This window comes from Leptonotus elevatus, chromosome 1 (genome assembly GCF_054856555.1).
Source record: "Leptonotus elevatus isolate MCC_2025b chromosome 1, RoL_Lele_1.0, whole genome shotgun sequence".
In the NCBI taxonomy this organism is placed as follows: Eukaryota; Metazoa; Chordata; class Actinopteri; order Syngnathiformes; family Syngnathidae; genus Leptonotus; species Leptonotus elevatus.
The window spans coordinates 44,756,987-44,784,853 of NC_141239.1; the positions used below are offsets into that span (position 1 = coordinate 44,756,987).

Consider the following 27,867-nt stretch of genomic DNA (forward strand, 5'->3'; position numbering starts at 1 on the left):
GAGCAAGAGAGGAAAGAGAAAAAAAGAGGAAGACATCCACGTCGTCTCCTGCATCGTAACGGGTCCGGTCCGGTCCGGTCGAGTAATGTTCTCGGTGTGGCCACTTAATCCAAGAACCGCGTAAATGTGGTCATAGTGGCTGGGAAATAGGAATCCAGCAATAAAAAACATATACACGGTCTGGATAATACGGAGAGGACTACAAACAAATAATGGAGCTGGAAGACGGAGTTGTGTACCAGGACGACCCGGGGACATCAGCGATGATGTCTGAGCGGGTATCGGGCCTGGCTAACTCTATTTACCGCGAGTTCGAGAGGCTGATCGGGAAATACGACGAGGACGTGGTGAAGGAGCTCATGCCGCTGGTGGTGGCCGTTCTGGAAAACCTCGACTCTGTGTTCGCGGAGAACCAGGAGCACGAAGTGGAGCTGGAGCTGCTCAAGGAAGACAACGAGCAGCTCATCACCCAGTACGAGCGGGAGAAGGCGCTCAGGAAACACGCCGAGGAGGTGAGACGATGTGTTGCTTTTTGTGCGGGATGCCACAAACATGAGCTGTTTTATTATGCTATCCTTCGTTAGCTTAGCTGGGAATTAAAATGCACCTGACCGGGCAGCATCCAGCTTTCCCGAGGATGTAAACAAAACACTGTCATGCTAATGTTACGATGCTAACTGTAAAGTGTGCGTTCCGTGGCACGGTGCTTCTTCTCCAATCGTCCCACACGCGCCCAAATGTCCATGTCCTCCAATTGCACCTGTTAATCGCTCACCTCTCACTTCAAGTCAGTGAAGGCATCACGTCACAGCCCTGCTGTGAGACCTGGACTGGTGTGACTCAGCAGTTTAGGCCATCACTGAAGACTGAAGCGCCGGACCCGAAGGAAACAGGCTGATCAACTTTTGTAATTGTTAGAGCCATTTCTGATTCTAACCAAATTTTCCCCCCTTCGCTGACTTTTTACACCAAGACCCAAGTGTTTAGTCCAAAACGAGGCAGAGGATTTATTCCTACAAAGTACAAACTCAACGTTATTGTAAGCGACTGTAACATTATGCACAACGTGTACGTTGACACCAATATGAAAGTTGTTCTTTAATAAAACTTTATAAACAATATCTTCTTAAAATGCAAATGTACTACAGGTATATTGTTCTTAACTAATTCATTGCCACTTGTTTTTAGCAAAGCCGACCCCGTGTTGCCTGACATTTTTGAGCATTTTGACTGATTAATCAAAACCCTCAGGATATTGTGTTGTATTATTATGCATTAGAGGTGCAACAAATAGTCAACAAATAGACAATAATACAATTAATCAATGATAATTTGCTAATCGATTAATTGTTACAATACCCTGTTAATCTAAAATTGTCCAAATCCTTCAAATATTAGCCTCTCAGTAGTAAATATTCTCAGATTTCTGTATTCCTCCATAAAAGCAGACTAATTAGGTTTGTGTTTTTATCAAAATAAGACATGTGCAAACATCTGCTATTATTTTGGAAAACAATTACGATACACATTTTTGCCTATTTTCCAACATGTGAGGGACCAAGCCAGTAAATTGTAATTGAATCATATTATGCTTGTACATTTCAAATGCTGTCCTTTTTTGGGGGGGGGGAATGAAGGGATAAGGGAAAACAAAACAAAAAAACATTTCACTGAGTAATGAAAAGATGAATCAATTATCAAAATAATTGTTAGTTGCAGCCCTAGATATTATGCACACCTAATCTTCCAAATGAAAGAGTATAATCTTTTAGAAGGAAAAAAGTTTCATTCTACCTTTTTCCGTTTTTTAGTAATTAGCAGAAAGAACATAAGTAAGTTTTACGAAATTCGGCCACTTTTCCCAGACTCCTGAGAAAATGAGCTTTTTGTGAAGACAAACATAAAGCAGAACAGAGACTTTGATGGTGATATTTTTGCTTCCGTAACACCTCTAACATCTCAACAGTGGTTTCATTCTATAAAGCAGCTAAAACAATATGGCTTTTGATTACAAAATAATAATTTAGTTATTATACCTGCTGTTCTGTGAGTGACACAATTTGACCAGAATGGCATGGTATTGGAATAGTAATTAATTAGTGGCCGTTCACATGGTGACATCATCATCATATTTCAAAGATTGTTGTTTTACTTTGCACAATTTGGACACATACACACTTCTGGTAACTACTGGAACATACTCTGTGAATTCTGTATTTATATATATTCCCTGTTGAAAATAATGTCACACTGGTTCTGCCTAATGTCTGTTTCTTTATAAGAGTTACATTTTGAAGTTGCTTATTGAAAAAGAGTTGATAAATATTGCAGTACTGTACATAGTGTGACCACTGACCAGATTTTTTAAATTGAAAAACTGAGATGCTATAATTTCATCCATGCATCCATCCACTGAAAATTAAATATAAAATAATTTTCACCCAATTTAATCGGTAGTCAAGCTTCGTCACTGGGTGGGGGTTGTGCGAGCAAAGGATAGTCAACATGCGGCGACGAGTTGGAGGTGTTGGCAGGGTGGGGTTGGAATTTCGCTAATTGTATGGTAATTAAATGCTATCTTGGTTGACAGTTCAAGACCACTAAACAATCAATGCACTCACCGTTATCCAACCTTTTTTGCTCTGTCCCGACAGCGATTGGAAGCTTGCTGCCATTTACCTTGTGTTGGTCACACATTGTAACTAGGGCTGCACCGGTCACAATTTTCTGGCCGATCACCGATCTTTTAAAAAGCCTGACCTGCCGATCCAGATTTTTTTCATTGCACGCAACATATACTTTCAGTGTTCCGATCTTGTTTTATTGGAAAACATTGAACAATGTCGGTGAAATAATACAAATGTGTTGCTTTAACTGCACATGAAGTAGTTCTCTCAAATATAAATTAAAATCCTATTAGTCATCTCAGCAGAACAGGACAGTGGCTGACTTTTTCAGACCTTTGAGGAGGGAGATGAGATTGGTGGAAAAGATCAGTTAATTTTTTAAGGGATCGGCCAATGACCGATCTTCCAAAATTAAGGAAATCGGGGTCGATAAATGAGCAGGCCGGTCGATCGGTGCACCCCTAATTATAACATTGGAAAATATAGACCGGCGAGTGGTGACCGCAGTAGATAGTTAGACTACACATATCCCATGATTCATATATGGGAGAGCAGGAAGTAGTTCTCGTTACGGCCAGCGCCTATTGCTTGCTAACGATGAGATGCGAATGAGAACATAAGTGTGAATTTGGAAGGAATTTAACCGTTAAATTCCATTTTAATGTGTTTCTCGTATGAATCGCTGTGACAATATGTGATTGCGTATACACATGGCAAAAACACACGATGCTGGGATGAGACCTGCGTAAAGAGGTTGGCGAAATCCGCCAGGGCGTGTCACCTAAGGTTAGAAAACGGGACTGTCCTGGCCAAAACATGACGGCTGGTCACCCTAGCAATTATAGTAGTCGCTAATTTAGCCACTCCAGTGTGCGTCAGAGGAAGCCAATGAATTTATAAAAAAAAAAAAAAGTATAATTGTTAAAAATCTTTGATAAATAGATCGATTCTATTTAATTGCCCAGCCTAAAAAATGGATCAAATGACATTGGTCTCAAGGCGCTTACATATTGTAATATGTCATCTTGATGACTTTACAATAAGGAGACTAAGAAGTCAGATACAGGTCGCATTTGGGTAAAAAAATCCGGTCTGGGTCGCATTTGCCTGCAGCGTGAACGTAGCCTAAGTTGATCCTGGGAGCCAAACAGGAAGTAAATTCTTCCTCCAACAGGAAAAAAACTGAGACAATACCAAGACTTAATCTGCCACACACAGTAGAGCAAACGGTGGAGCAACAAATAATAAGAACAATGCCATCTGTCAGAGTGGTACCAATAGTATGGTATGCTATAGAAATGTAATTCTACCAACAGTGGGATTGGTATTAATATACAGTACTTACCATTCTATTATTTGATATGGGAATAGAATTTGAATGTTTATTATTTTAGTGATTGAAGAAAGTAGAAGGTTAATTTAGTGAGTCTCCTTCAGAAAATAGAAATCATCTGTTTATGCCTTGGATACTGGCTTGGATGTGAGAATATGCGTCTCCTGGCTAACTTCCCCCGTGTGACAAGTTAGATGATGAGACTCCGACCTTCTGTCACAGCTAACTCATTGACCCAGTGCAGTGCATTTGACAGCCACACATTGTCGCCGTTGTTTAATAGTGCAGCATGAACAATTTGTTCTAAAACAATTCTGCATGTGTGACACATGACTTTGTAAAGGAGAGTATGGGGGTACACTGAGTAAAATTGTAGTCTGAAATGGGTATTACTTCCAGGTCGTGTGATCCTTTGAAGGGAAGTAACAGAAAGGAAACATCCTCCTCATCACGACTCACATTTCCCCTTTTTTTTGTCTTGAATTTTTTAAACAGTGGTGTGATGGACTCACCAATTGTGTGTGTGTGTGCGTGTATGTGTGTGTGTGTGTGTATGGTTACATTTTAGCTGTTAAGACGGACACTTAAGGCTTTGTTTTGACTTATTTAAATCTTCCACTTCTTGCTCTGTAACTCAGTCAAGATTTCATTTGTCATTTCAAGTTCACCTGCTGGTACAGATGGGAGAGAGAGCATCGACATTAGTCTTGATTTCTCATTGTTTCTGGAAGTGGAAGAAATTGTCATACAGTATCAGTTGTTTTGACAAATAAATCTCAGTTTCTCACTGCCTTCCTTTTCTCCGTGCACCTGCCAGTGGATTGTGCGCGAGTGCACTTTGGCCCAAGGTTGCTGATTAGTTGTGTTCTTTTACTAGCGGTCTTTATGTGCATTGTGCTTTAGAAAAACAGTCGGTGGATGAATAAAAAAAAAAAAAAAAACGTGTGTGTTGTTTGTAACTAAATTTTTTCAGAATGAATAGCCCAGTTCAAGTGGAATATACAGTAGTGCTTTCTTACATTCTCACACAATTGGCCATTATTGTGGGAACATGTTGCACTTGTTAACAAAGAGAAGCTGGTGACTTGAGCAGAAGTTCCTTGTGTTTCTTTCTTTTGTGTCAAAAATGAGTCACCTGAATGTGTTGCATGGAGAGTAACCACACTGCCTGTCTGTGTCGTGTGTGCGTAGAAGTTCATTGAGTTTGAGGACACGCATGAACAAGAGAAGAAGGACCAGCAGAACCATGTGGAACGAATGGAGTCCCACTCGAGGCAACTTGAACTCAAGATCAAGAACCATGCTGACCAGAGTAAGCACTAACACGTGTTCAGAATGTACAAATTGCCTTTTTTAGATTAAAACAAAAATAGTTTTAACATAATTATTTATTTGTTATAATTGTCACAAAAGGAGCCAATAATGTACTGTAGATTAAAAAAAACAAATCTCTATGCATCATTTTTACATGGGCGCACAAAGACACACAATAGGCCTACAGACACACACACACACACGCTTTCTTGCACATTTCAGGGAGGCAGTGTAATTGGATTATAGGATTTATGTTATTCCCATTTTAATGCGGCACTGCATCACCGCTCATCTTGTTGCTGGATTAAGGCACATTTTATAGTATCGAACGTGTTCTCATCCTGCTGATTCACACCACTAGTAAAACGAAAGCATCCTTTCCTGGCAAATTTGGGCTAAGTGAGGTACTTCGAGACCAACAGACAGTAACTCACTGTTAAGTTTGCTCTTAGAAATGAAACCAAAATGGCCCCTTTGCTTCTGCTAGTAAAAGTTGGTGAATCATTCATTTATTATACAGCAACAGTTTATCAATTTTATTTCTCGAGTCATATCTGTCACCCGAATGTCATTATTCTTCATCCATCTTGGCTGTCACAGCTCAAGATGAAGCGAGTGCCTCCGAGATGTTATCTCCTCTCATAAATATTTCACTGAGTATTTGCATACACACAACATGATTTCATACTGACCCTATCTTGTGTACTCTTCAATCAATGGTGGGTCTCCTCGAACTTGATGAGTCATGATAGCGGCGCAAAATTAACTCGGTTGTAGCGTGCTTGATGCTGGCATACTAATATGCCGCTGAAATAAATATGCAGGCTTCCTTTTGCAGCCTTTCTCTGTAAAGCTTTGGATAAAGATGACATGCTCTCATTGGATTAGGGATTTTTTGTCACTATGAAGTGGATCAACATGGAAAAATCCCAGATTTATTTTTTGTATATCCACATAAAAATGAGGGTACAGTAATCCTCCCCCTCCACTGTGGGGTTTACGTTTGACTGCCACACGATAAGTGAAAATCCATGAAATAAGAATACATTATTTAATACACCCGAGGCATGTTTTTATAGCCTTTACAGCACTTATTTTTTTTATTTAGTCGGCAGGTTAGAAGAGCGAGAGGTGGACCTAAAAAAGGAATACAACTCCCTCCATCAGAGGCACACAGAGGTAAGTGGGAAAGGAATTGGGATGGGAAGAACAGACAAATTGATTAAAGGAAAAGTCAACATCTTTTAAGGGGAAGTCAACGCCCCCAACAAATTCTTGACAATAATATGTTCTATCCAGCCCCACTAGTCTAAATACAGTATTCTGGTTAATATTACGTTAGTGGAATATGATAATATCATTTTTATCAATATCAAAAGGCGGCCATTTTGCCAATGCCAAAATTACATCAATGTTGCTAAGGTCTCAGGTAACAACCAATCACAGCTCAGCTTCAGAAAACAGGCGAGCTGTGATTGGTCATTGCCTGAGCAACATTGATGTCATCTTCAGTCGACAGCAAGTGGGAAAATGGCCGCCCCCTGAGATGGATAAAAACGGCAGGATTTTGCTGCATAACATATTCCACAAATGTAATATTTAATTTATTTATATGTAATTGATTTAATAAAGAATGTCATGTTTAGACTAGTGAGGTCACATATAACATATTATTGTTAAGAAATGTTTAACTCATTCACTCCCAGCCATTTTCACTGAAGGAATCCCCTTTACTCCCGGCTGTTTTACTGGATTTTGACAGATTTTGCAAGGCCCACAGAATATTGTGTTTGATTGCTATAAAAACATGCACCCTACCCAAAGAAAGATTAGAGGAAAAAAAGTATATTTATATCTGTTTCCATTTTGCAGCAATTCGCATTAGAATATAGCTAAGTTTCATCATTATTCACAAATCTTTCACAAATGTTTAGAACTGTGGGGAAATGAGCTTTTTTCAACATGGCCCTGGTTGACCTATTTTGCTCTGCTGCTACCTGCTGGCCGTTTTTGTAATAACTACCATTTCCTCAACCGTTCTCTGCAGTTGAGAGGCTGCATCAAAGCCTTCTGTATGCTCTAGCATAAAAATAAAAATAAACCCATATAAACGCATAAATACGTCTTTGGGACACTTATAGCATTTAAAATAAAACCTATTTATACGTTTTTGGGAGCAAATGATGAGTTAAGGTTGACTTCCCCTTTAATGACATTCCTAACTTGTCTTCTGGGTTGTGTGCTCTGACCCTTGCAGATGATTCATAATTATATGGAGCACGTGGAGCGGATCAAAATGCAGCAAAGTAGTGAAACGTCTGAATCAAGCAGCGTCGCCCGAGTCCGGTAAGTCATCATTTTTATGTTCACTAACAGTTCAGTGTTTATTTTAAACATTCCCCCTCTTGGCATGATAAGGAAATCCTGTCTTCTTCCCCACCCCTCTGCAGGAGAGAGCGTCCCCTTTCGTTGGGCATCTTTCCAACATCCGCTGGCGGGTCTCTGCCAATTCCGGACTCCCAGACCCGTGCAGAGACGCCAAGCGCAGAGGGTTGGAGGTTCAGCGACAAAACACACACTCGCTCCAACACCAGCCTCCAGGTGGGTGCAATGGGTGACACACACACACACACGTTTCCACAGCCATTTGTACTCCCAAGAACAAACGTTGCATTGAAATCGAGAGACACATTCTGGCTATTCTTCCTCTTGTGGCATTTTGGCTTTGCTTCACTTAAAAAATAGAGACCCTTTGATTAGGCGTGCACATGCACACACGTTTTTGTAGTCTCCTGACAAAGGCCTCTCTATTTTCAGACATCCTCTTTCAAAGCGCCATATGAATATGCAAAGCAATCTCATGAGTGAACAAATCACAGTGATGTTCTAATGTCATTTTCAGTTTGTGAGATGCCCTAAATCAGGGGTGCTCAAGTTTGGTCCTCGAGAGCCCCTATCCAGCCTGTTTTCCATGTTTCCCTCCTGCAGCACAGCTGAATCTAATGATCAGCTCATCGGCAAGCTTTGCAGAAGCCTGATAACTATCCTGATCATGAATCAGGTGTGTTAGTGGAGAGAAACATGGAAAACAGGCTGGATAGGGGCTCTCGAGGACCGAACTTGAGCACCCCTGCCCCAAATGAACCGGTAGGAGCCGGCCGGGGTAGTGGCAAGGTTATTTCATCCCTCTTCTGCATTTTCATTACAACTGGGACAATGCAAAGCATGATGGGAGTTATGCCTCTGTATGGCTGGCAGCCAACCGCAGATGGAGAGGCACACTCGCCAGAGTATAATTGTCCCTTATGTAATCAGCGCTGCAATATGCTCCTTTTTGCGCCCTGGCCTTTTGAACTCCACTGAGCTTTGATATGCAGACAGCTTCTGATACTTCAACAATTATATATTAAGCATAATGAAAGACATTATGCTGCTTGACAGCTGAGATCTAATTAATGTGAACAATATGGTTTACATTACAACCTCTTCATTAATTTAAAGCCTGTTTGATTGTATTTGCTATATATGTGGACTTGTCTATAAGCAGCTTACACAATTGAATGTAGAACTTAACGTAGACATTTGCCAGAAATTACCTTTTGTTTCAATTTATTTTAGAGCTGTCAAAAGATTACATTTTTAATCAGATTAATCACATCTTTGAATTTTGATTAATCGCTTAATAAAAAAGCCTTTTTTATAATAAAAAAAATTCTCCCGCCAAATTTGAAGAGCACCGTTTATGTGTAATTCTTTTGACATTCTGTTACGTCTTGAACATTTTTGATATACTGCACACGCTCATCCTCCTCTTATTTCCTTGCATAATTTAAAATGGAAAAAAAATTACCCCAATATTTTGACATGAACAAATATTCTAAATGTGATACGCAAACATTTATTAAATGCTTTACTTTAATGCATGTAATTATGTTTATTGCTCAAAACACAACCTGTGCAACTTTAAACATAGCCATACGCTGTCACGCTAAAGGATAATCTCTGGTCAAAATTAATAGTGCGATTAATCTGCATTAATTCATGATTAATCAATTCATTGACAGCACTAATTTAATTATAAACTAATTTGGTATAATTGCTTGTAATTTGCTCAAATTTGATCTCAATCACATTTTACAAAATTATTTGACACAGTAAGCAATGTTTTTATTTATTTATTAATTTAAATACATCATTCTTAAACGACACAGTTCGACCGAAGTACAATTTTAGGATGAGTAATTGTAAATTGTACTTAATATGATAAAGCAGCTCCTCAATATACAGATTGACACTATGTATATTTCTGGAGTTAACAGACCCCTTACATGGGCTACAAATTAGTTTAACTCAAGTCAAAGTAAAATGTAAAATACTGTATGTTGAGCTATTATTTTCTTTCCACACGTGGATGCTAGTACAAGCAAGGTAGCAAGTAAGTGCTATGACTTGTCTGTAGTTCTGCCAACCTAGAAACATTTTTGTTATATTTAAACAAATGTTTGACCTCTCATATATAACCACATATTAAATTGCAATTGCAATATTGAGAAAAACTTGCTCGTGAACTCTTCAAGATCATTCAGTCCGAGTAACAAAAAGTTTTTTGTTTTTTTTGGTGAGACTGGAATGGATTTATGGCATTTCCAATTGTTTCCATGGGCAAGGTGGATTTTAGAGACAAATGATTTGGGTTACGAGTGTGGTCATGGAAAAATGCCGTACTTGACGTTCACTTCACGGACATGCACACTTGCTTTGGAGTGTTTGCGTTTCTGCTGAACGCACACATGAGCTTCAATCTTACTCTTCCCCCCCAAGCAGCAGGACTTTGCCAACCCCCCAAGGGAAAGGGGTGGTTTGAATGCACAAGACTCTACTTGGGGGAGTTCACTGGCTGACGACTGCAAGGTAGTTGAATGAATGTCGGGTGGTGGATAGCGTAGACACGCCCGCATCTGCTGCGGGCACCACTTTGTGTGTGTGTGTGCGTGCGTGTTGGCTATCATATCGTAGTCGTTCACCGTGCTTTTAGGCAGCATCGCTTCACAGATCACCTGCTCTTGATGGTGCTCCATGCAAACGCGTTGTGTGTGTGTGGGAGGGAAATTTGGAGTTGGCAATATGCTAATTATTCATCTGTCAAAATCAACAACGCGGTTGCATCTGGGTGCTCTTTATTTCTTCATTTCGATGAAAGATGCATGTTTATTTAGTGTATTTATTATTGCCTTTCTGTCTTTTGCTTTGTTTTAATTGACATCACTCATTTGAAAATAGAACACCTTCATTTGTTTTCGGAATGTTGTGTAATTTTAGTACTACTCTTATACTATGTTTAGTAGGAGAGACTTGTTGTCTTGGATCTTGTGTGTCTTGTTTGTGATTTGTGCTAATCTGAGTGTTGCTTTCATTATGTTGTATTTGCTATCTGTGTTGAGTGGTGTAAAGTTGATTGTCACCTGTGAAGCTGTGTACAAACTCATCGTCTATTGTCTTTGACATTTTCCCTTTGCGTTTATGCGCTCCAGTTCCACAAAAACTGAAAGTGTTTTCCTGATCTAATGACCTCAGCACCCAGAGTTTACAACAAAAACAGTAGACTTTACTCTGGCTTATGTTGTAATCTAAGTACTCCAGCTGTAAGCCATTTCACACTTGTGATTCTGTAAAACGTTTACAGTTATTACGGCTCTCATATGACTCAGCCTTTCTTCTTTAAAAGCAAAATTGTTTGAAGTTCTCCGTGATGTTATCTAATGCTCGGTTTATATCATGTTCTCTGTGGCCATGGCAGCTTTAGCCCCCGCCCCCCCCCCCCCCCCCCTTTCGTATTCAAGTTTACTATAGTAGCAATGATGGGCCAAAGGGGTTTGGTTGGGCCTACCACGGATGCAGTATTATCTTCAGATTTCACCCTTCTCACGTTCTGATCAAGGTCTGACATGTTTTTCTTTTTTTTTGATGAAATGTTGATGTCAGTTAACTTTGGGCCACAGCAAACTCAAATGAAGCTCTCCTGCCGGGCCTGACCAACCCGCTCACAGACTGTGCTCGCCATGTCAGACGAAAGTGGAATATATCGTAACGTAATGTGACAAAACAACTATCGTATACACCTTAGTACATACCATACGCGGCAGATGATGATAAAATTGATTTGGATCATCTTACGTCATATGACACCACAATTTGAATTCTTCCGAGACCACTGCGCTACCCTTCCACAAATGTCATTTTGACGTAATTGCTGCTCCCTCAAATGACTAGATAAATGTCCCGTGTTGCATGTTTTACAATTCATAACATGTAGTGTTTCCTTTCCCACCGTCGTGTCTTGTGAGTTAATAGTTCCTGTCCATTTGAATGTTTTATTTTACTCACTGGTATATCTGAGATGCTTTCGTGTCATCTCAAATGCACACTTTGGAGATATATTCTGAATTTGGCGGCAATAAAATGGCGGTCATTACAGGATGAGATGTCGGACTTGTCTGGCTCCAAGTCTACCACTCCAATGTCCACTACTGCCTCGGATGTTGGGAGGGAAGATGGGAACAGTAAGAGCACAGAGGTACAAGCTGCACCAGGGACCAGATCTGTATCCGTTGGTAAAAGACACTTTTATTTGTGACAAAATCGTTTTTCATACACTGTTAGTTTAGGTTACGAACGTAGATGTATCTGCCTAATTGAATTGTGGCTCGTTTAGGTTTGCCTGATAATGAAGAAAGCACAGATGTGCAGGACATAATTGAGTCCACACCTGAGCTGGACATGGATCTGACTGGCTACAAGGGATGCAGGTAGTACAAACAGCATTAATTGACACTCGTTGAAGACGTACAGCAAAACTTCTTGTCCTGCTTTGATCATTTTCGCAGTACTCCAACCAAAGGCATTGAGAATATGGCGTTTGACCGCAACACAGACTCTCTGTTTGAAGAGCTGTCATCTGCAGGCACGGGGCTTATTGGGGATGTGGATGAAGGTGCCGACCTGCTGGGTGAGTTGCAACTCGATGCCAAGTTACAAACTATGTTTCTGTTAACGTCTCAGACCATGCTTAGTGTAATTACTTGGAGCTTTTGGCAAAATAATTTGTGTATCTACACTAATTTAATATGCGTTATTGTGTCTTCCTTCTCCACCCATTTTATTGTTTTCTTTTTTAAATCATGAAACAGAAATTATGGGAGGAGACTATAAAACATTTTGAAATTAATTTGAATATTTCTGCTAACTACTCTCAGCGGGTACTTTGTTAGAGTGTGTGTGTATATATATATATATATATATATATATATATATATATATATATATATATATGTGTATATATATATATATATAGTGATAATATAAAAAAAAAACTGTGTTTATTTATTAATGTTATTGTGGCTGTATCAATTATTATTTTTAAACACATCTACGTCGTACAGTTCTACCCGACTAAATACATCTACACTAATACATTTTGTTAATTATACTCATCATCAGGGTTATAATTCATTATTGTTAGTTCTTATTTTGTTTTAACATATTTTTATTTAGTTAGTTTTAATTAGTTTTTCGAGCAAGTTTGTTAGTGTTTACGTGGATTTTGCTACAAAAGTGAGAAGTTGCATAATGTCTGTTGTGGATAAGTTTGCAGCAATGACTATTATGTGACCACATTGCATGGGGTATGTGAAATTAATTAAATTTAAATAGAATTTATTTGAATTCACCGAAATCAGAATAGCCAGGTCAACTCAAGTTGTAGGGGCAGAGGTACACATTTTTCCAGGGGTAAATACATAAATTGCTTATACAGCCACTTCAACGTAACACGGCATTGTGTTAAGTGTCTTAGTTTACTAAATAGTGTTCATGGGTGAGTTTGTAATATGGAAGTTTATTACTCATGGTACCTAAAATAGGCTTAACTTATATTAATGCCTTCATAGGCCGAAGTGTTATGTTACAATTTCTTATTTCAATTAAAAAAATAAGTTTACTTTAAACGACCAAGATTGTCTTAAACAGTATAGAAAAAGTGCAACCATCATATTTTATAATGAATAGTAAGACTGTTGTTTGTGCATGCACTTGTACAAATGCGACCACATGACAATAATACACACAAACAAATCGGGGTACTGTATTATACACAAGTACAGAGAAAAAACTACTTTTTAAGGTTGATTTGGGGGAGTATATCATACACGGTATTTTACGGTAATTGTATTGTCCAATATTTACAGACTACAGTGTGTTAGCACAGCTAATATTGTAATTGTACTATTAGTTGTAAATTCACAGCAACACCTTCTGTTTGCTGCAGTGTTCCACCGCTGGCCTTGGTCCAGCAGTTAGCAGTCCAATTAGCCATCTGCCTGTGTTAACGTCACCTCTCTTTTTCCTCCATGTCTCATCTCTCCGCTTTTGCCCATAATCCCAGTGGAGTACTCCGGTGTGTATGACCTCAAAACCTTTCCCTAGTCAACCGTTCTTTTGTTATGTCCCTCAAACATCACCTCTTGCATATGCGCCAAAGCGTCAGCTCACAAAGTCATACTCATTATTATTTCATACAGCAGCTGGCTTAGGTTTAGCGCTTCTTAGCTGTCAAATTTTGATTGACTTACTCAAGCCAATCTGACGTTTAGTTCAATGCATGGAGCCGTTCGGTTTCCTTTGAAACTCTTTTTGTAGTGATGAATCACATAAAGATGGTCTAACTTTTCTTTTTACAGCTTCAAAATCGTTTCACTTAATTTGTGTTCCTTCCCCTTGATTGCTGTTCTGATCCAAATGTAAACTAGCTTTATAAGACCTGAGAGATTTATATTTGCTTGTGGAGTCTGCAGCTAAACATCATCATTTCAATCATTCCAGTGTCTCAAACTATATCTGCATTTCTTTTTTTTTTCTCTCTCTCTCTCCTTATTCTTTCCGCCTGGCTGGGATTGCATGGTTTTCTCAGACCTTAGTTTGATTGGTAAGACCTCACCTGCTCTATCCATCCTCTGCCTGACAGTCATGTGATGCGTGCTGTGTGTGCTAGCTTGTGTTTGCTGCTTCTAGTTTTGAAAATGCGTAGAGTTAAAATTGGCAATTATTTGATTAGTCATAGTACATTTAGTTTTGTTTTCATGTATTTTCATTGAATATGTAGTGCTAAAGTAGTACAGTATATCAATTTGCTGTGAAATTATGTATATCATCCATCCATCTTCTACCGCTTATCCGAGGTCGGGTCGCGGGGGCAGCAGCTTTAGGAGGGATGCCCAGATTTCCCTCTCCCCAGCCACTTCAACCAGCTCCAGAGGCATCCAAACCAGATGCCCAAGCCACCTCAGCTGGCTCCTCTCAAAACGGAGGAGTAGCGGCTCGACCTTGAGTCCCTCCCAAATGACCGAGCTTCTCACCCTATCTCTAAGGGAGAGCTCACACACCCTGTGGAGGAAACTCATTTCGGCGGCTTGTATCCAGGATCTTATTCTTTCGGTCACGACCCACCGCTCGTGACCATAGAGGAGGTTAGGAACGTAGATCGATTGGTAAAACGAGAGCTTCGCCTTTTAGGCTCAGCTCTTTCACCACAACGGACCGATACAGAGTCTGCATCACTGCAGACGCTGCACCGATCCACCTGTCGATCTCCCGCTCCATCCTGCCCTCACTCGTGAACAAGAGCCCAAGATACTTGAACTCCTCCACTTGGGGAAGGATCTCATCCCTGACCCGGAGAGAGCACGCCGCCCTTTTTCCGACTTAGGACCATGGTCTCGGATTTGGAGGTGCTGATCTTCATCCCAACCGCTTCTTACTCGGCTGCGAACCGCTCCAGTGAGAGTTGGAAATCACGGTTTGATGAAGCCAACAGCACCACGTCATCTGCAAAAAGCAGAGATGCAATGCTGAGGCCACCAAACCGGACCCTTTCAATGCCTTGAATGTGTCTGGAAATTCTGTCCATAAAAGTTATGAACAGAATTGGTGACAAAGGGCAGCCTTGGCGGAGTCCAACCCTCACTGAAAATGAATCCGATTTACTGCCGACAATGCGACCCAAGCTCTGGCACCGGTCGTACAGGGACCGCACAGCCCAAATCAAGGGGCTCGGTACCCCGTACTCCCAAAGCACCCTCCCCCAGCAGAACCTAGGGAGTCCCCAGAGGGAGTGCTCTCCACCACACCCTCCAAGGACTCCAAAAAGGGTGGGTACTCTGAACTGCTGTTTGTTGCATAAGCACAAACAACAGTCAGACCCGTCCCCCCACCCGAAGGTGGAGGAAGGCTACTGTCACGTCTACCGGGGTGAACCCCCAACGTACAGGCGCTAAGCCGGGGGGCAATAAATATGCCCACACCTGCTCTGCGCCTCTCACCGTGGGCAACTCCAGAGTGGAAGAGAGTACAACCCCTCTCGGGAAGACTCTGGTACCAGAGCCCAAGCTGTGTGTAGAGGCGAGTCCGACTATGTCTAGTCGGAACTTCTCGGCCTCACACACCAGCTCGGGCTCATTCCCCGCCAGAGAGGTGACATTCCATGTGCCAAGAGCCAGCTTCTATAGCCGGGGATCGGTCCGCCAAGGTCCCCGCCCTTGGCTGCCGCCCATCCCACTACGCACCCGACCTCTTTGGCCCCTCCTACCAGTGGTGAGCCCATGGGATATGATGTTCCTTTTTATTTTATTTTGTTATTTTATTTTGTCAGGTATGGGCCGGGAAGTGGAAAATCTCATACAAGAAAACTCCCAACTGCTTGAGAGAAAGTAAGTTCTAAGTAAAAATGTTGTATGCTATGCATGCGTGTTCTTGTTAGTAATTCATTCCTGTGCTGCGCTGATAGCATTTGTCGGCTAAAACTCTCCGCTGCAGGAATGCCCTAAACGTGGTGAATAAAGACTTGATATTGAAAGTGGATGAGTTGACGTGCGAGAAGGAGATGCTCCAGGGCGAGCTGGAGGCCGTACAGCAGGCCAAAACAAAAATGGAAGACAAAAACCGAGAGCTGGAGGAGGAACTCAAAAAGTAAGTCAGGGTGAATGACAATAAGACAACAATCAAACATCAACATTTGCTTTCCAAATAGTTCATCCTTCTCAAATCTTAATGTTGCTTTACAGAGTGCGACTTGAGATGGAGGAGGCGCTACAGAAAACAAAAGAAGAAGAAGATGTAAGTCTGTGTGGACATATTTGTTGGACCTTTGTGGAGCTTAACGTGGACTTAATGCTTGTCTGCGGTTTGTAATTGCTGCCACAGAGCGACGTGCCTACAGCCCAGAGGAAACGCTTCACCAGGGTGGAAATGGCCCGAGTATTAATGGAACGGAACCAGTACAAAGAGAGACTGATGGAACTGCAAGAAGCTGTGCGGTGGACGGAGATGATTCGGTAGGGAAATGAGTGGTCTAAAGACAAAACAAGGGAGTCCGATGACCACAGTACATTCGTGAACAATTTGAGATGTTTCTGAACATGCTCATACTCAAAGATGATGTTGTCTTCAGGGCCTCCAGGGAAAATCCAGCTCTTACAGAAAAGAAGAAGTCCAGCATCTGGCAGTTGTGAGTCCTTTTCCAGTTTACTGTATTTTCTTTCAACAGCAATTTCATTTCTTAGGCCTTTATCAGTGCAATTACTAGACTACATTTTTCTCTTATCTTCTTCGGGATTTGCTTTTGAATTGGCAGCATTAGGTAAAAGTGGTTCAGTAAATAATCTCCCAGTCCAACCTAAAGTATCCCTTACCTACCTTTTGAAACAGAACTGTCCCCCTGTTACAAACTTTGATGTATATCACCTACTATAATGTCTCATGCAACTGCATCAGTTTTTCCATGAGAAACTGCTCACATTGCTTTCCTTATACCCTGGTTCCTTTCCCCTATCTCCTGCCTGCTATTTTCCATGTTGGTGTTTTCCTACTTTGTTTGCTCAAGGAGAGAACTTTAAACATTCAACGTACGGGTAACGATTTGAGCTACAGTATTGTTTTGTTACAATATCACATATGAGATGCTAGTGTTCTTCTTCCACAAATGGAGTTATACTGGTATTTTTGTATGAATTACTCGTCAGAAAACATCAAACTAAACAAAAAAAATGGCTATTGTGTTTGCATACAGATTGGCGAAATTATGGCAGGCAGTTAAAATATATATTTTGTGGACAATTTATTATAAAAAAGGCCGCTAAAATAATCACAAATGCAGTTGCAACATAAGCCAAGTTTACACTTGGTATCGCTTATCTAAAGTTGTCTCATCCTCCCAGCATGATTGGCCGTGTGTAACACAGTGACAAAGATTTCTGGTGGTTGTTTGGTTGTTGGGTGACACCCTGTTACTTTTTTCCTGCACTCTTCTTCACTCTTGGTGGCTCCGTTTCCCTCCTGGCTGTGTGATTCCCTGCCTTCAGCTTCAGCAGACTTTTTAGCCCGTCCTCCAGCACCCCGGCCATAAAGAAGATGGAGCCCCAATCCAACATCAAATTCAACGCTCCGGGTAGCATGGTGAAACGAAGCAGCACCTTCTCCCAGTTCCCAACAGAGAAATCCAAAACTTTCGACTTCCTCAATGAAGAGTAAGTAATGCACTATGGCCATTTTGGGGGGCTTATTATTTAAGCCCCTCTTGCACCAAACTGTAATTTCAGTATGGTATCCTCTCCAAGCTTACCAAAATAAGAAGGTTACTGCCTGCTGGCCGTTTTTGTAATAACTACCAATTCTTCAACCGTTCTCTGCAGTTGAGCGGCTGCATCAAAGCTCTCTGTATGCCCTAGCATAAAAAAAACCTAAACAAACGTATAAATACATTTTTGGGACATTTAAACGTGTTTATACGTTTTTGGGAGCAAATGAGTTAAAAACTAATTTTGCCACTTGCTGATAATCATGGCTCAGTTTGCTAACAAAACCCAGTTGAGCTGTGATTGGTCGTTACCTATTTCCTCAGTACAGGTGATGTCATTCAGTCAACAGCAAGTGGGAAATTGTGTTTTTAAAGGTATCAATTGTTTTTGAAAAATAATAACATTATGAAATTAATTCTGGACAAAATATTTACTTTTTACTGCTGAAAATGGCTCAATGAGTCAAGTATGCCTTTAAAGGGGAAGTCAACCCCCCAAAATATTTCTTGACAATAATATGTTTCTTATATGTGACCTCACTAGTCTAAACATGACATTCTGACTAAGATTACATTTGTGGAATATGAGTTATGAAGCAAAATCCAGCCGTTTTTATCCATCTGAGGAGGCGGACATTTTGCCTCTTGCTGTTGACTGAAGATGGCATGACAGTTGCTCAGGCTCAGGCAACGACCAATCACAGCTCACCTGTTTTGAGCTGTGATTGGTTGTTACCATAGACCTGAGCAACTGTGGTGTCATCTTCAGTTCGATAGCAAGTGGCAAAATGGCCGCCTTCTGATATTGATCAAAACTGTTGGGTTTTGCTGCTTAACTCATATTCCACTGACGCAATATTAACCAGAATACCGTATTTAGACTACTGGGGCTGCATAGACCATACTATTGTCAAGAGATTTTGGGGCAGTTGACTTCCCCTTTAAAGATCTTCAACTTTGATGAATACTAAGCTGCATCTGTACCCTTTCCCAATAATATAGAAAAGACCAGTGCAGTTCCCCGTCGCGCAAAGAGCAGAAGCGAGCCCAGTACCGACAGGTGAAAGCTCACATGCAGAAGGAGGATGGTCGGGTCACAGCACACGGCTGGAGTCTGCCAAGCAAGTTCAAGGTAAGACGTCAACAGGGATGAGACGGAACTCAAGATGAAGGTGTAGTCTAATTGCAAATCAGATCTGTAGGTAATGTTTTGCATGAATGCGTTGTGTGTGTATCCTTCAACATTTTTGTTACAATGTGACAGGGGACGAATGGTGGACAAACAGAGACCAAAATCAACCTGCCCGTGCCCGTCTATTTGAGACCTTTGGAACAGAAAGATACTTCTTTGAAGGTAATTCGTCGGAATAACCACCCTGAAATATCTAACAGTCTGCTCAATTATGAGCGTGTTTCTTCTCGGGGTTCCCAGTTGTGGTGTGCGGCTGGCATCAACCTCTCGGGGGGGAGGACGTCACACCCATCTGAGCTCGCAAAGCAGATGAAGGGATCTCAGAGTAGCCTGGACCATTTGGAGCAAGAAAACAAGGTCAGAGTGAGGATTTAAAGATTAGCTGGTCTCTACTGTGTTTGCGTTTCCCTCCTGGTAGGTCCAAGAAATGCCTAAAACAAGTTTTTGTCTACCGTTTCAGGATCAAGAGAAATTTGAGGAGCTGATCCATCACGATGAATTGTTTAGTCGGGTGTGGGTGTGCACTAGCACCCACTCCTCCACCAAAGTCTTAGTGGTGGATGCTGCTCAACCGTCTGACCTTGTTGACAGCTTCTACGCCTGCAACAGCCACGTCGTTTGCATTGCCAGTGTGCCAGGTACATCTTGCTTTCTTAATTTATATTACTGTTTAAAAAAAAAAAAAAGTCGTTTACTGGCTGCTGGTATAGATTATAAACTAACACTAAATATGACAGATGCCAACAAACATTAGATAGTAAATTCCTTTATTATACAACTTGACTTGTACTTGTGCGTTTCGAGTGTTTTTGTGACCCACTCAGCGTTGAACATGAATATTCTTTCAGGCGCGTCGGAGTCCGATTATCCTCCAGGTGAGGAAGTGCCTCAAGACGCGGATGCAAATCAGGGCGATGTGGTCTCCCTGGCCGGCAGCGTGGCCAGTGTGGGCTCCACAGGCAGCGACGGTACCCTGGCAGCTGAAGGGGCCACCGCCATCCCCCAGACAGCCAGCACAGGTGGCCTTGAGCAACCAGCGGAGCACGGCGCCATCCCTGGCTCAGGTACCTGCCAATTACAAGATTTATCACCTCATACATGCATATATAATAATTTCTCTAATCTTCACAGCTGAGCTGTCCAGGCAGACAAGCCCAGCGGAAGTTCCGACTGCCGAAGAGGCGACAGAAGCAACAGAGGCAAACGCTGGCGGCAGCGAAGAGGGAGAGGAGGATCAGGGACCCGAGCAAAATCAGCCCGGAATCTACACTGAGCATGTTTTCACTGACCCTCTGGGGGTGGGACCTAATGAGTCCTCCCCTGCCTGCATACAAAGGTGACGGTTATACAGCGTTTTGAGGCACTTTTATTGGAATTATGGTGTCAGAATGGAAACAGAATAATCTTTTCCGTTTTATTTTTTACAAATTAAATTTAAATTTAATAAGGATCCGACACTCAAGTCTCACTTATGTCAAATTCATACAGCCAAGCCCTTCCAAAAGGATCTTCTGCCAGCTCAGTCCTTAAAAAAAAAAAAAAAAAATGCCGGCAACGTTTTTCATTTTATGAGAAATAGATGAGACTGGAATTGTGCCTTATCTAGAAAACAAAACGACCTCCATTTTCTTTGAATGACTTATCTGCTCCTTGTGATCCAGCGGCTCTATGACGACCTTGCCAGATGACTCTGACCCCTCCGCTCTGGAAGTCAAGAAGATGAGCAGCGCCCTCCCCACCATGTGGCTGGGAGCTCAGAATGGATGGTGAGTGGGAACATCACATCCACTAGAGGGTGCTAAATGTTAACTGTTGACAAACGAAATCCCAAGTTGTTGAACCAGATAAGAATTTGAACTTCTTGTCGTCCCCAAGTCTGTATGTCCACTCATCTGTGGCGCGATGGAGGAAGTGTCTTCATGCCATCAAGCTTAAAGATTCCATCCTCAGCATAGTGTGAGTATGCAGCAGACACGCAAACATGCACAAGCAATTGTTTTCTTACTGTGACATACATGTTAAAAGTGTCTTCTTGATACAGGCATGTTAAAGGCAGAGTCCTGGTAGCTCTGGCGGATGGAACATTAGCAATTTTTCACAGAGGCATTGGTGAGCCTGTTTTTATGTTATGTACTTTAATGTGACAAATGTACATGTTTTCTGTTGATTCCAGAACCGTTCGATCATGGTCATTTATTAATGACCATATGGAGTAGGTCTTTAGTCTGCATTTTGTATGTCCAATGCAGACGGTCAGTGGGACCTAACCAACTACCACCTGTTGGATTTGGGACGACCCCACCACTCCATCCGCTGCATGACGGTAGTCCACGATAAGGTGTGGTGCGGCTACAGGAACAAGATCTATGTCATCCAGCCCAAAGCCATGAGGATAGAGGTAACGTGAAGAAAAAAAAAAGCTGTCACATGAATAATTGCAAAATGTCACATTTGCATCTATGTCGGCCGAGTAGAAGTCATTTGACGCGCACCCACGCAAGGAGAGTCAGGTTCGACAGCTGGCCTGGGTTGGAGATGGCATCTGGGTTTCCATCCGACTGGATTCCACTCTTCGATTGTTTCATGCTTACACCTTCCAGCACCTACAGGACGTGGACATCGAGCCCTATGTCAGCAAAATGCTCGGTACTCCTCACCTTTGCTGGTTATCCACCCAATTTCCTCCCACGTTGGAAATAATCGAAATAAATGACTTATTTGCTTTGCAGGCACGGGTAAACTGGGTTTCTCGTTTGTGAGAATCACAGCTTTGGTGGTGTCCTGCAGCCGACTCTGGGTGGGGACCGGAAATGGCGTCATCATTTCCATCCCGCTGTCTGAAGGTAACAAATTGCCTTCTCATTTATTGTACTAAAACATTGGCTATTTTCATGCTACTCCAGTATATTGTAGACACCGAACGACAGCAACAGTCGTATTGCGTAATATTCCGCCCATGTTCCCGCATGTGATACTCTCATTTGCGCCGTCTCATTTATCTCTCTCCTAAAACAAAGTGAGCGACACGCTAAGCATACATCCTGTGTCGGGCTGCTCTAAATGCAACAATTGTTGCTCCCAAGGCTCCTTGAATACGAGATGACCGTTACCATGGATACTGGCTTTGCAGACACAATGTGCGTTCAACCGTCCAATTCAGAATCCTCTGGATGTTTGTCTCAAAACAAAACCACACAAGCAAGATTTTCGCTGTGCAAAGGAAAGAAACATGTTTGTTCAGGTGTCTTGAACTCTCCTTTCACCTTTTTAGGGTTTTCTTTTGCTCTCCTTGCTTTTTCTTCCTATGCATCATGTAAATTAGATCAATAATAAGCCACTTGACAAGTTTTCACTTATCCGGCAGCCAACAAGACATCAGCAACGGTGCCAAATTGGCCTGGCAGCGCCGTCCGGGTTTACAGTGATGACGGCGCCGAGGGCGCACTGCCAGCTAGCTTCGTGCCATACTGCTCCATGGCGCACGCCCAGCTCTGTTTTCATGGACATCGAGATGCTGTCAAATTCTTTGTCACCGTGCCAGGTGAGCGCCAAGTGCCGAGAAGGCTGAAAAAAAGAATTACGGCATTTGATGCTTGTCGGTGGCGCGCTCTCATCCACTACAAAAGTTACGCCACAAATGTTGCCTTTACAAAACATGATACAGTGAAGCCTTTTATCGTGGAGAATACATTCTTGGTTCAGACCTTCCACAAGCTTTTGCACACATGCAAACTTCTTCAAACATACTACCTTATTGAAACACCCTTTTTAAACTATTCCTTAGTGCTTTGCCATAAAACTAACAAATAAAACAGGAGACACCAAAATGTTCAACTTAACCACGTAATTGGGTCAATAGCGATTAGCACTGACATTACGGTAACTATAAAATTTCAAACAACTGCTACTTAAAGCTGCTCAATTTAGAAATGTGCCCCAAAATATCTTTACAATAGCCCTTTTTTTTTTTAATCCATTTATGCCTAAAATATTTTTTTAATTAGTAGATTAACACATTAGCTGTTCATAATGGCAAGCCTGTGGCCAATAGTTTTTAGAAAGGATTCGGGTTCGAATTTCCCGTCCCGAAGTCATGTGCGTTGTGTATGTGAAGAAAGGAAAAAGTAGTTTCATTTTTCGGCCACAGGTGGCAGTATCGATTCAAAGTAAAAATGTTAAACATTCAGCAGCTTTATGGAGCAGCAATACATACAAACAGAGCATAGCGGGGGTTCACTGTAGAATTATTGATACTGCTACCTTATTGGATTCTAAATGGAGGTACAGTTTTACTATCAAAGCTCATCCCTTAGTTCTTGTTATATTCGTCTGACCTTTCATTATTGGTATTTTCTTCTTGACTGACAGGTCAAGCAATGCCACCTCCTGGAAGTGCTGATTCAGGCTCTGATGACCCCCCATCTGAATCCTCTGACACAGCCGCGTCGGAGCCCAAATCGTACCTGGTGATGAGTGGAGGTGAAGGCTACATTGACTTCAGAATGGGCAAGTACCATGACAACTGCATGGAGGTGTTTATACAATGATAAGTGCATGTAAAATATAGTATAACCCATTTTTGGGTTCAAAGGTACTTCTGGTGAAGATCACTCTGGTCATTATGTTACTGTCAGTGCAGGAAATGCTTACCAAAGCATTAATCCACCTGAAGCCAAACTTAATCAGACAGCTTGGCACAGGTCAAGATAAGACACTTAGGTTCGATTTGTTAAAGGTTCACATGTGCTAAAATAAGCACAAACAACATAATAACGAACATGGAGGCTGATTTACTAAACAGGCGCACCCAGGATTGCAAAACAGGCAATATAGCAGTGAGGTTTATTTTGTGCATTGTGGGAGGAGTATATGCAAATAGATGAATTCAGCAATGTGATTCATCAAACATGAGATGAATTGTGGTGGTTGAGTTTGCGTCTTTGAATGGTGCATCTGATGCCTGCAAAATGAGAGGCCACAGGGAGAACACTCTTTGCCGCTCGTATAAACATTATTGCAATGCCACAAACCAAAATTATCACGACATATTGTGTATTCAGGAGTACTTCTGAATGATGACTGGGCTGACTAGGAGACAGTCAAAAGAAGGAGTCATGCCATATCATCAAGGGCAAAACTCTTTTCAACTCTGTATTTCCTTGCATCTGGGTAAACATGTTCTTTATTCTTAACACCAATACAAGGAGGTCGTGAGTCAGTGATAGACCGATATGGGTTTTTTTTCAGGGCCGATACCGATTATTAGTAGTCAAGGAGGCCAATAACCGATATTTCAAGCTGATATTCATTTGCAATAAAAGAGAAAATATTAGTGTCAAAAATTATAATATTTATAAAATACTAATCTGCGATTGGCTGGCAACCAGTTCAGGGTGTACGCCGCCTACTGCCCGAAGCCAGCTGGGATAGGCTCCAGCGACCCTTGTGAGGACAAGCGGTTAAGAAAATGGATGGATGGATAAAATACTAATAATACTTTTTCTTCTAATTAAAAGGTCAGCAGTACCTACCTTTTGCCAGCTGTCTTTTTACGCCTCCTGTTGCATCCCTTTGCCAATAATAGGCATATAAAGAATAGACAGCTTTGTTTAAAAATTATAACAAAAATTGCAAGCTTTCAGGGTCATCAGCATCAAAAACGAACCAAGTAAATAACTGCCTAGTGTTCTACTTGTTCCCAGTGTCAGCATCGTCTTTTATAAAGTGGAAATTTGAAAGATCTTTGTGCAGTTTGTCACTTTTTTACTCGCGACTGCCACATCTGGCCCAAAGCGTAACTGCACCAGCTGTGTCAGGCTCGTTCATGGTGCGCCTGCGAGTACGTGCACGATCTTAAAGCAACAGACAGCCACAGTTGACAAACAAAGACATTACTTCAAATAAGGTAAGAAAAGCTCTGCCCCTCCCCAAAGAAACTGTGGAGGGTCCGCACACGCTACTATAAAGGGAAGATAAAAGCTGATAGGTGCAGTCAGAGTAAAACAGTCAGGGCTCTTCATACTCCTCTGGGCATTGGTGGAGCATGCATGATGTAGAAAAAGCTTTAATATTATCTTTTTAAATGGCACAATGCACCTTCAAATAAATCCATAAATGAAAATGTGCCTGTATCTCACTGAGCGACAAATGCATGCGAATGTAGCTAATTTGTTTTTTTTTGGTCAGGGTTCGTAAAAGTTTCAAAAGATCTTCACAGACGGTGAAAATAGTTTGAACATCTTACAAATCCTGATGAATTGGAAACCCTAAATTCGCTATGTTCGCAAACATTCCCCACTCAGTGAGATGCCAGCTTTATCGGCCTTCAGATTCGTAAATTTGACAAATATCGGCACAGATAATCGGCCCGGCCAAAAATCTACCTATGCCTAGTCGTGACTTATCGATACTAGGAAAATGGTGTTCCTCCTCACCCATTCCGCTTGCATGTGCGTGGATCGGTACTTGTGACTCACTGGCCATGTGACATCTCAGGTGACGAGAGCGCCGAGCTGGACGGCACGTCTGAGCCGACGTCAGGCGAACAGTCGGCGCCGACCAAGGCGGAGCGGAGTCACCTCATCGTCTGGCAGGTGGCGACCTCTCTTGATTGAGCGAACGCCAGTCACAACATCCACCGCCCTCAGCCCGCATGCGCAACTTCAACTTTTTTAATTGGATAGGATTCATTCACTACTTTGTAAAAACAAAAACAAAAAAAAACAATTATTTTGTATCAGTATTTTTTGTACAGTTTATTCCCAAGGTCAGTAGGGATGTTCACTAAGTTAAACAATACGTCCAAGTGCTCCCTGCGTTGAGACTGCAAGTTGAAGACGCTTGTTGCACACAGCTGTGAATGGTGCGGACATTTTGATTAGATCAACTGGACGCCATTTCACGCTTGAGGCATTTCTGCAGACATGGAAGAAAGGGAGAAGGAACTTTTTGATTTGATCAGAACTGTTATTTCATATTATACATGTTAAGACTTTTGACATTTGTATACCACAAGTCTCTGTGTGAGAGCTCAGGTATGTATGTGTTTGTGTGTGTATGTGTGTGTGTCTGTTGAACCCGCTTCTCAATTCCCTGTCAACCGGTTGACTGACGTTACGCGTGTTGAGCTCAGTGGTTCTCAAACTGCTCCATGAAATCATTTTAAATAAATTGTTGTATAATTTATTTTAAAGTACGTACTTGCCATTAAAACAAATATACTACCTAAACTCATTACGCCTCCTTAGGCTTATTTGAGAAATAAGAATCTTTAGGTTGAAACGTTTGAAAAAACAAATCCTATTGCATTTAGGGGTATACAAGTATGTACACGGTAGTTACAGTATTTATAATTGGCATGAGGATTATGGGCGTGGTCCTTGTAGGCTGGGGAGTTTGTGAACCCGAGCTCCACCCTGTAATGCTGCACTGGAGTGGTGTAATGCAGGTTTTGGTGCCACTTTTGACAGTAGCTTGGTAAAAAGTGGCCTACCTACCATCATTTCTACATCAACCAAGTCAAAATATACTTTAAAAACAAATATCCTGAGATATAAATATAATTGATACACAGTTCAATCAGATTGGAAGTTGGAAGAGCAGCTGTGTGCTGTGCGTGGTGCATACAATTTTAATTCTCTATTAAATCTGCTTTTTGTTCCCACTGTAATTTTCTAGTAAGGCTGTTGATTATTGATGAAGTTAATCGTGAATTTACATGTGGGCTGTTTGGGTTGTGGGCTTTTATTTTTGAACCAGTGTATGTTTTCATTTGGGCGAGAGGAAAAGTGGCACAACCTTGGTGCTTCCCGTTCCGGTTTCATGGGCACTTTATGGTGATTGAATAGATTATTAGCTTGGGCAAACAAAACAGAACTGCTCTGCGTGCCAATAAGGTGGAGCAAGATGTCATCCCAATAACTAAATGATGACTGAAGGAGGAAACGTGGAAAGGAATTCAATAATGTGTTGAGATATCTAAAAGGTTTGTGTGCTTGTTTGTGTCAAATCAACTTCAATAGGACATTTTGGCCAAATGGAATATTTTAATGTGGCACCTTCTATAAATGCACACATTACTGAAGAGAATTGTGTGCAGCATCGTTCATGTTTGCATTTAGGCATTGTTTTGTATCCATCTCTGAAATTTTGAAGTATGTAATGATGACTTTAAAATGCTTGCAAGAATTGTTTTAATGTCTGAAAAGGTCAGGCCAAGTCTGGTCTTCTGTCCTTTGCAGGCATTCAAAATGATGACATTATCTTGTGTTTTTGCCATTCCAGTATTTATTTGCTTTGTAACAGAGCCTACCTTGGTTCCGAATGTAACTTTTTATCAAACCACACTATTGTGAATATAGCAGTGTGATGAGTTTACATGATTGTTAATTTTAAAGCAGTAAAATATTTTTTTTTTCTTTTTTGGTTTCAAACCACAAGGTCACATTTTGCCAACAGTAACAAAGGGTTTCGACATCAATGTACTAAGCTATGCATGTTTTTTAAGACAACACTGCAATGTTATTGGCTCTTTCGTGCCACCATTTTGGGTAGGGTGAATGTGCGTGCGTGTGTGCGAGTTTGGATGCAAAACACATTTGTCCGTCCATATGTGTGTGTGCGCGCGCGCGTGTGGCTTTGTGTAATGTTTGGGTGTATTTTCCATCTGAAGAAAAAAAAATCTCTGGATGCCATAACAATTCTCCCTGGTCAGTGTTTGCTAAGTGAACATCATAGCCTTATTTTTAACAATCTATTAAACTCAATTTCACCAAGA

At 41.4% G+C, this 27,867-nt stretch overlaps 1 protein-coding gene across 6 annotated transcripts; it reads left to right on the forward strand.

Annotated features, from left to right (window-relative positions):
- On the forward strand, positions 1 to 27,867 carry spag9a (sperm associated antigen 9a). Of its 6 annotated transcripts, none has more exons than XM_086074975.1 (31): positions 1 to 512; positions 5,152 to 5,272; positions 6,383 to 6,453; positions 7,532 to 7,620; positions 7,725 to 7,875; positions 10,096 to 10,185; positions 11,750 to 11,885; positions 11,987 to 12,080; positions 12,159 to 12,280; positions 13,715 to 13,726; positions 15,977 to 16,034; positions 16,141 to 16,293; positions 16,389 to 16,440; positions 16,528 to 16,658; positions 16,775 to 16,831; positions 17,685 to 17,849; positions 18,902 to 19,031; positions 19,164 to 19,253; positions 19,332 to 19,448; positions 19,552 to 19,729; positions 19,940 to 20,155; positions 20,223 to 20,427; positions 20,753 to 20,857; positions 20,967 to 21,047; positions 21,133 to 21,200; positions 21,341 to 21,489; positions 21,566 to 21,737; positions 21,821 to 21,934; positions 22,456 to 22,632; positions 23,460 to 23,597; positions 25,587 to 27,867. In XM_086074975.1, the coding sequence occupies exons 1-31, from the start codon at positions 213 to 215 to the stop codon at positions 25,703 to 25,705; spliced, it is 3,861 nt and encodes a 1,286-aa protein (XP_085931101.1). In that variant the 5' UTR covers positions 1 to 212; the 3' UTR covers positions 25,706 to 27,867. The 6 variants fall into 6 exon arrangements, with proteins under 6 accessions (XP_085931101.1, XP_085931084.1, XP_085931092.1 ...); XM_086074958.1 differs by lacking the exon at positions 13,715 to 13,726 and adding an exon at positions 14,240 to 14,254; XM_086074966.1 differs by lacking the exon at positions 13,715 to 13,726 and adding an exon at positions 14,240 to 14,254 and having other exon boundaries at positions 10,099 to 10,185.